Here is a 9002-nt window from a genome sequence, read left to right as displayed (position 1 = left end):
ACACCGCTTGCAGCACCTCGCACACACTCCCTCGGGCATCTCAGGCACTGCCAGCCCTCTCCGTGTCCTCAACACCAATCCCTGTGCCCAGATTTCACTGCTCCAGACCATGCACTGCAGCGATTCATGACCCAATGGAATTTCTTCGTGCCAACCTTCCAATCCTTCAGGAAAGCAGGTTTTTTTTACCTCTATTTCTGCTTTTGAACTGCCTTTTTTTTCTTTGTCAAACTACTCTTGTTTAACATCTCCATTTGTTAGCAATGTGCTTTCTCTTCTCTTGGCTTCCCTGCTCTTGTTTTTGTAGGTGTTTTTTACAAAGCTCAGCACCGTAAGGCCTAAAACCAGCTGTATGAGATGTCACTGGTAATTCCTCCTCCTCAGCAAACATCCTCCACACTTATGTGTGCCTACATAGTTTAAAAGTGGTTTAATGTGATGGCTTAGCACACAGACATATCGATGTGCATGCCTGACACTTCTCTGTGTTGTACCTTATAGGTGTCTCAAAATGTCAGAGTTGCTGTCAGAGTCGTGTTTTCCCTACAGTTCTTTGGTTTGAATATCTCCAGTGAAATTCAGTGTTCTTTTGTATTCCATCCCTCATGAGCAGGCCAAACCCATCGGAAGCAACCTCATCCCTTTTCAGGCCATACCACAGGGGCAGGAATCCTTTGCTTTTGTTATTCCGTATGATTTGGTTTTCATCCGCCCTGACGGCTGTAGAACTGCTTTCAGCTGCAGTCTCATATCCCCTTTTCTTAGCATTTCTGTGCACCACATTTCTAGGAGACAATAAGTGACACATGGAGCCACGGAATCACAAAATGGATTGGGCTGCATCCTTAAAGCTGATGCAGTTCCACCCCCTTGGCATGGGCAGAGACACCCTCCATTACCCCAAGTTGCTTGGAGCCCCATCCAACCTGGCCTTGGACACTTCCAGGGATGGGGCAGCCACAGCTTCTCTGGGAACCTGCGCCAGGGCCTCCCCACCCTTACAGGAAAGGATTTTTCCTCAACATCCCATCTAAACCCACTCTCTTTCGGTTTGAAACCACGTCCGTGTCCCAGGGGAAGCCTGCGGTGCCCCGCCGGTGACTGAGGCAGAATCTGCGCTCTGCATGAGGGAATGGGTGTTTCTGCCCCAAACCGCTCAGAGCGAGTCCCCTCCGGGGATACAATTCCTTCACTCCGAGCGCCCGCTCCCGTCCCGGGATACCACCGAGCCCGGCCCCGTGCACTACAGCTCCCGGCGTGCCCCGCGCCGCCCCACAGAGGCTTGCTGGCTCTACCTGCGCGAGACACGCCGGGAGCTGTAGTACCGGGCCCTGGGAAGACGTCACGTCCGACAGGCTCTTCCGGGAGGGCAATCCCCGTCATGGCGAGCAGGGCTGCTTTCAAACCGGCCAATCAGAAGGCTGCTTTGGCTCGAACTGGCCAATGGCAGGGCGCAGCCGCGGGAAATTTAAATGCCGCGTGGGGCGGCTGTGGGCAGTGGCAGCGTGCGGCAGCAGCGGAGCGGCTGGAGGTGTCTCCGGCCGAGGTGCGGGGGCCTGGTCTGGGGCGGTGGGGATGCGGGTCCTGCGCTGCCCTTTTGGAAACAGCCGTGCTCTGCCTGCAATTCTGCCGGGGCCTCTCTCCGGAGCCTCCCACGTTTCCGCTGTCTGCACTGGGGCTGACAGGACTGGTGTATCCCAGCGCGGGTTGTCGCTCCGGCGGGGCTATGGCCGAAGCGAAGCCAAGGCGGTGCTTATGCTGGGGTGGCTGAGCTGTAGGGATTTTCTTCGTTATCTGTGTAGCTGTTGTTATGTGCTGCTGGCTGCCTCCGCACGGCAAACGCCCCCCGGGGTCCTTCCCATTGCGAGAGCTCGCTGTTCTCGTCCAAAAAGGTCGGGGTGGGGTTGGGTGGGATCCTGTGCAGCACAGGTACGTGATAGTGAAAATAGTATTTTACAGCGTGTGTGTGTTGTCTGTGGAAAGGAAAATCTATGTTACTTCTGAAAATAATAGCTAGTAGTATTTGGTTTAAAGTGTCTTAAAATCGTGTGACTGTGTCTTCTGCTTTTGTGTTGATGCTAGAGTTTGTTGTAACATCTGGCTGATGTTTAAAGAGACAGCTGTTGAGCAAGTCAGATGTTGTTATAGTATTAGTGCAAACAAGTGCCTATCATTCTTGAGTATGGATCCAATTTTTAAAATTTAACTTTTGTGGAGTAAACTTGCCTTTGCTCTGTTTTCAGGCTTGTTTTTATCTGTCCCACTCGAAAATCTAACAAGCAAGATGTCTACTAATGAGAATGCCAATACACCCTCAGCTCGATTAAACAGATTCAAGAACAAAGGAAAGGACAGCACAGTGAGTACTCTGGTGCAATTAGTACTTTAGCCAGCCTTTAAATCGAAGTTTTGGACGCCAAGAACTTACTGAGTGTTTATCCTCCAGGAGATGAGAAGGCGGCGCATTGAAGTCAATGTGGAGCTGAGGAAAGCTAAGAAGGATGACCAGATGCTTAAAAGAAGAAATGTGAGCACTTTACCAGATGATGCTACTTCTCCCCTTCAGGAAAACAGAGGCAACCAGGTGAGTGGGTACTTGGAATAGACACACTTGGAGGGTCTTACTGTCTAAGGTGCTGCAGCCAGGCCAGCATGAATCCATTCTTGGGGGCAGGACAGCACTACTACATCTGCATTAATAACTCAGGCCTCTATTATCACCTCTAATGGACAGCACTCTTAAACACAACTGGGATGCCTTAAGTTTTAGCTTTCATATTTTTCAGATTCTGTGCTGCTTTAGTGTGTAACTCTGAGCTTCATATTAAATGTTAGCAAGTTCTCTTCACAGGGTAGGTAGACAAAACAATCCTTTTCCAGCTTGTCCAAGGACAGCTATTACAACCTTCAGGCCCAAAAAGTATAAACAACAGTGAATTGAAGAGAGAAAAATAAAGAGGATGGAACTTCATAACCTAAAGCTATAATTGAACAATTAACTCCAATATGCAAATGGGCCAAAACTTATAAAAGTGTCAGACCTCGTGACCATGGTCCATTTTGTGACCATTTTGGTTCATCTTTGGTGTAGCCCTGGCCAGGTTCTTGTACTGCCCAAGGTGTATCCATTAAGGCCTTTTAATAAATGCCTACTTTATTCTTTAACTCTGTCTAGCCTCTGTTCTAAGTCAGCCTTCTCAAGGCATAACTGGCTGCAGCTACATTTTAAGCCTAGCATAACTGGTATGAAGCACTTGGTTAAAAAAAGCTTTCAGCAGTTCAGATAACTGTAGATGAAGCTGTAGCTGGTGAGGTTTTGAAATATCTCATGGTGGTGGTACTAAGGGAAGTGGCTGTAAATTGGGGCCTATTCATGGTATTGTGTAGGAGCTCTCTGTGGTCAGGAATACACATGACTGTCCCAGTGAAGCACTCATGTAACGTTTTCTTGTACAGGTTTTGGCACACTGGTCAGTTGAAGAAATAGTCAAAGGAGTTAATAGTAATAATATGGAGCTTCAGCTACAGGCTACTCAAGCTGCCAGGTAAGCACTTCAGAGGAAACCAACTCAGCTGTGCAAGCCAATAACTAGGCAAGGTGAGAGAATTTACTTATGAGCCTAAATGGCTGCTTATGTCTCTCTTATCTGGCAGTATTTCAACAAACACCATCTTATATACCATGCTGAGGTACCCATAACTTAGGCATAGTTTTATTGAAACCAGGTGGCTTTTGAATATTTAAAGTGCTGAATGTTTTAGTAGGAAGAAGTAATTTGCTTTAGTGGTGGCAAATATAACAGTAGTCACCTTTGATTTGAAGGAGTAATTGTAATAAACCCTTTATTATAGCAAAGTAAGGTACCTTTTAAACTGTGTTAACACTTAGGTCTGATATGTATGAGTGTGGCAATCCACTTTAGAATAATGTGAACAGTAAGATGACTGGGGTTTGAAGTCTGCCAAGTTTGTTTCTCTTTCCAAATCTAAAATATCCTTTAATAAGCTTGCATATTGCTGCAGTGCTGCTTCTGGCAGTCACTAACCTCTCTCTGCTGAGAAGCCTCTGGCAGTTCTGATGTGTAATGACTCCTGCAGGTCTGCTTTGCTTCAGAGGCCTAGGAAGCCAGTGTTCATCTTGCCTGCATTTCTCTTTCATGCTGTGTTGTGTTGCCTTCTATGAATGTTAAGACAATGCTAATCTCTTTTCATATGGTGCTTTTAAGACTTTAATTTGTTGTTCAGATGTTTGCAGGCAAAAATAATGCTTCCTGTTTGCCTTCCTCCTTAGGAAACTCCTCTCGAGAGAGAAGCAACCCCCAATAGACAACATAATTCGAGCTGGTTTGATTCCAAAGTTTGTCTCGTTCCTGGGCAGAGCAGACTGCAGTCCCATCCAGTTTGAATCTGCCTGGGCACTCACCAACATTGCCTCTGGCACATCAGAGCAAACCAGGGCAGTGGTGGATGGAGGGGCAATTCCAGCCTTCATTTCCCTGCTGGCCTCTCCACACACTCACATCAGTGAGCAGGCTGTGTGGGCCTTGGGGAATATTGCAGGTACGTCCATGTACTGCACAGCTCTAATTATTCTTCTGAAAGGAGGTTGTAGTCAGGTGGGGTTGGTCTCTTTCACCAGGCAGCAACTAACAGAACCAGAGGACACAGTCGCAAGCTGCACCAAGGAAAATTTAGGTTGGCTATTAGGAAAAAGTTATTTACAGAAAGGGTGATAAAGGTCTGGAATGGTCTCTGCCCAGGGAGGTGATGGAGCCACCATCCCTGGATGTGTTTAAAAAAAGACTGGATATGGCACTGGGTGCCATGGTTTAGTTGAGGTGTTAGGGTGGGGTTGGACTCTATCTTTAAGGTCTCTTCCAGCCTAGTCATTCTGTGAATTCTGTAATTCAGACCTGTGCCCTTGTCTGAGGTGGGAGGACATCACTCCTGTTGTGCCATGCCCTGTGCTGAGCTGCTTGGGAGCTCTGCCCCAATGGCTTTCCAGTCATGACATGCCCTGCATTGCAGAGCAATCTGCAGGAAACTTTTTCTTCAGACCTCATGCAATGCCTGGCACAACCATGGGTTGTGTTGTGGGCACTGCCTCCAGATTTCAGTTCAGGTTTGACGGCTCTCTAATCACGCTACAACACAAACCTTTTCCAGACATCGCCGTGCTTTTGTGACTCAGCAATGAGCTCTGCCCTGTGTGTTGACTAAAAGGGGGAAGGCAGGAAGCAGTGACTCAAATAATTGGGATTTTCTTAGTTTGTCCTTAGAGTTTTAAAATCAATTATAAGGTATTTATTATACCTTGCAATAGAATTCTCAGTCAAACTCTGACATGCCGTCAGCATTATTCTGTAGCACACAATTGTGCAGCTGATTATTATAATGCATTTCAAGTTCCATATTGTGGGGAAAGTTCTAGTGTAGAGCTTAGATTTGTCTCCAAAGAAACATGCAAGACCCTGCATGGTTATGAACTCTTAGGAAAAGCTGTATAGAAAACACTCTACCTCTTCTTCAAACACAAAAGGTGAAGCTCAGTGGCTTGATTGAACATGCTTGCCATATGACTGAACTGTGGCAGTAGTCCTTTTGTCCTCTCGTTCCTTCTTATTTTATCCAGCCTTTCTTAAAGGCTAGAAGAATTAATCCTTTAGCACACAGTGGTTCTGTGTACACATGTTCCTTTTTTTCTGGTCTTCACTTGGCTTTTTTTCTTGTTTTTTTCCAGGGGATGGTTCTGCCTACAGAGACCTGGTTATTAAATATGGTGCAATTGAGCCACTGCTGAGTCTCCTCGCTGTTCCTGACCTCTCTTCCCTGGCTGTAAGTGTGCAGAGTGATTCAAGTTACAATTACTGAGTAGAACCTAGCTGAACTATTGCTAACTATTTATTCCAACCATTGTAGTCTGGATATTTACGCAATGTTACGTGGACCCTCTCAAACCTGTGTCGCAATAAGAATCCTGCACCTCCCATAGAAGCCATCCAGCAGATCCTTCCAACTCTTGTCCGGCTCCTGCACCACGATGACCCTGAGGTGTTGGCAGACACATGCTGGGCAATTTCCTACCTCACAGATGGCTCCAATGACAGGATAGAAGTTGTTGTGAAAACTGGATTGGTGCCACAACTTGTGAGACTCCTGGGATGTAGTGATCTGCCAATAATGGTAAGTGATTGAATATGCAGGCTGCTGTGCAGTTGTAGCCATGATTCAAATTAAGCAAGTTAGGGAGAGTAGTGTCCATGGAACTGAATGGCTCTTTTCATACATGAGTCAGGTACCTGTTCTAACTTTTGTGAAGTGAGACATCAGTTTCTCTCCTGCCTGGGTGCTGTCCCACATGAGGCAGACTGCTGCTGCTGCTATCAAGCTGCTTGACGTAATCATTGGATTTACTTCACAGGCCAGCACAACAGTCAACATTCACTAAAGCTTGCCTTTCAACTGCTGTTTCAGATCCAAATTCTAGGGACAGTGTTCACAAGTGTGCTCTGTACACTATAATTAGAGCATAGTAAAACTGCACTAGTATTTAGCAGGTAGTTTCCCTAAGCTCTGTCATGGGTGGTTGTTTGCAGACTGACCTTGGAAGGTGTGCAATCTCTGCATGCAGACATGAGTGTCTGCCTGTGGAATGCTAACAAGGAGCACAAACCCTAATTGTACATAGCAGGTCATGCTGTTAACTTGGGAAGGTTAGAGTGGGTGGCCATCAAGTATAGCTGTGTTTGCTATAATCTAATCTGGTTTTGAACAATTTTCCTAAGTATTACGTTTATCTTTGTTTCAGACTCCTTCACTAAGAGCCATAGGAAATATTGTCACTGGTACTGATGAGCAGACACAGGTTGTTATTGACTCAGGAGCACTGGCTGTCTTTCCAAGTCTGCTTTCTCATCATAAAAACAACATTCAGAAAGAAGCAGCCTGGACAATGTCCAACATCACTGCTGGGCGTCAGGATCAGATCCAGCGAGTTGTAGACCACGGTCTTGTGCCTTATCTCATTGGTGTTCTGAGGAAGGTAAACAAAGCCTATATTTCTGATGTTGAGCCTTTTCCTATTACTTCTGTGTTCAAACACTCTGCTTTTACCTTCACAGGGGGATTTCAAATCTCAGAAGGAAGCTGTGTGGGCTGTGACAAACTACACAAGTGGTGGAACTATTGACCAGGTTGTGTACCTTGTTCAGGCTGGTGTTCTTGAACCCCTACTGAATCTTCTCTCAACTAAAGACAGCAAAACTGTGCTTGTTATCCTGGATGCAGTTTCCAACATCTTCTTGGTATGTGGATGCAGTATACTTGATTATAGTCCATGTTGTTGCTGATGGCTCTCCAGTAGCTGCTGTTGTGTATCTTTCTAGAGGTAATTCCACACTTTTCTGTTGCAGGCTGCTGAGAAGATTAATGAGACTGAAAAGCTTTGCCTCATGATTGAGGAGTGTGGGGGTCTAGACAGAATTGAAGCTCTCCAGTCACATGAAAATGAACAAGTATACAGAGCCTCATCCACCATCATTGAGAAATATTTCTCAGCAGAAGTAAGTGACTTCAGGGGTCTTTTCCACTTTTATTTTCTATTCCAGTACTGACTACTAGATTCAAATGCTACTGCTATTCCAATTTTCTTTTCTTTCCTTCTAGGAAGAGGAAGACCAAAATGTTGTACCAGACTCTACTGCTGACAGCTACACTTTCCAAATCCAGGACAGTACCCCAAATTCTTTCAACTTCTAGGTCTTGCATATACTGCAACCACCTACCAGTGGTTTAGCACACAAATGACTGCCACCTCTTTGTCTTAATAGTTCCTCTTGCCTTTACTGGTTTTTCTGTGTTCTGTAGCACTTTGTCCAACTGAAACATACTTGAACAGTTCAAACTCTATATATATGTGTGTGAATTTTTAAATGTAAACCTCATTCTTTGAGATATACTTGTAAATATTTCCTGTTTCTGTCCTTGTCTGGGGAAAGAGAGCATGTGGGCAATTCAGGCCTCTCACAACGCATTGAGCCACTGTTCTGCAGGCCTCCCCATAGCCTCTTACCTTCTACATGACCTGTTGCAGTAATAAATACACTGAACAGGCTTTTAAGGAAGACCTACTTGAAGTTCAATAAAGTGTTGTCTGTACATCAAATTGAACTGTGTCACTTGCTCTCTCAAAAGCTGACTGGTTGGGTAAGTAAACTTAGTCAAAAATAGATAATGGCATGAATGCAGGTCTAAACCATTAGAGATTCAATGCTGAAAATTGTGGATTTAAAGCAGCCTGGTCATACGAAGCACTCATTTCTGTATACAGCAGCCTTCTATTACAGGACCAAGGAGCTGCTGCTTCTCTCCAGGTAATTTCTATAGAAATCTGATTCATCTTACCCTGTGCATAGCTGAGCTAAACTAGCTTCAGCCTCTTGGAGAAATATTTAAAGGCTAGTAGTGCTACTTAACTGTAAGCAATAGTTTGGAGGAGAGGTAAGTACAGCCGTTAACCAGTTCCATACATGTTCAGGTATCCTTAGATAGAGCATAGGAAATGCTTTGAAGTAGTTGCCTGCCCTCGAGAGCAAAATGAAGGCTTTGTCTTGCAATCAGCTGTCCCTTTATCACTAAAGTCATTACTTACAGGAACCGATTTTGTCCCTCAAAGGGGTTGTGCAGGGTGGGGTTTGCAGGAGGAGGAGTATTGAGTGGAGAGAAGAACTGTAGTTCTGTTTTCCAGCTTTTTGGAAAAACTTGGATTGAGCTATTTAACTTGAATCTCCCAGGATGTGCTGGAATAATCATATTGTCTCAGCTTACTGAGTGTCTCTAGCTCCAATGATGGTGCAGGAGAGGTTAGAGTTCAGGGCTAGATGTTTCATAAACATGACTTAATTGGACCACAGCATGTCACTTTTATTAATAAAAGGTAGGGGGAAAATTCTGATATGTAGGCAATTCTCTGAGTTCCCATTGGCTTTGCTTCCACCTTTATG

The 9002-nt window shown here is 45.2% G+C and overlaps 1 protein-coding gene across 2 annotated transcripts in view; it reads left to right on the top strand.

The window, feature by feature from the left end:
* Positions 1 to 8164, top strand: part of KPNA2 (karyopherin subunit alpha 2) — an 8544-nt gene extending 380 nt beyond the window's left edge. Inside the window, exons 1-11 of one of the 2 annotated variants that reach the window (XM_053994857.1) lie at positions 1 to 178; positions 2244 to 2359; positions 2447 to 2584; positions 3457 to 3545; positions 4292 to 4560; positions 5741 to 5835; positions 5920 to 6183; positions 6809 to 7042; positions 7122 to 7304; positions 7413 to 7562; positions 7666 to 8164. The exon at positions 1 to 178 is cut by the window's left edge and continues 380 nt beyond it. In XM_053994857.1, coding sequence (XP_053850832.1) covers positions 127 to 178; positions 2244 to 2359; positions 2447 to 2584; positions 3457 to 3545; positions 4292 to 4560; positions 5741 to 5835; positions 5920 to 6183; positions 6809 to 7042; positions 7122 to 7304; positions 7413 to 7562; positions 7666 to 7758 — 1683 coding nt within the window. In that variant the 5' untranslated portion in view covers positions 1 to 126 and the 3' untranslated portion in view covers positions 7759 to 8164. Of the gene's footprint in view, positions 179 to 1449; positions 1547 to 2243; positions 2360 to 2446; positions 2585 to 3456; positions 3546 to 4291; positions 4561 to 5740; positions 5836 to 5919; positions 6184 to 6808; positions 7043 to 7121; positions 7305 to 7412; positions 7563 to 7665 lie in introns of those variants that run through there. The other variant, XM_053994856.1, reaches the window with a different exon arrangement.
* The last annotated feature ends 838 nt before the right edge of the window (positions 8165 to 9002 follow it).

Source organism: Vidua macroura, chromosome 19, assembly GCF_024509145.1.
Source record: "Vidua macroura isolate BioBank_ID:100142 chromosome 19, ASM2450914v1, whole genome shotgun sequence".
Lineage (NCBI taxonomy): Eukaryota > Metazoa > Chordata > Aves > Passeriformes > Viduidae > Vidua > Vidua macroura.
Note: the sequence above shows the minus strand (reverse complement) of the source record. Positions and strands in the feature narration are given on the sequence as shown.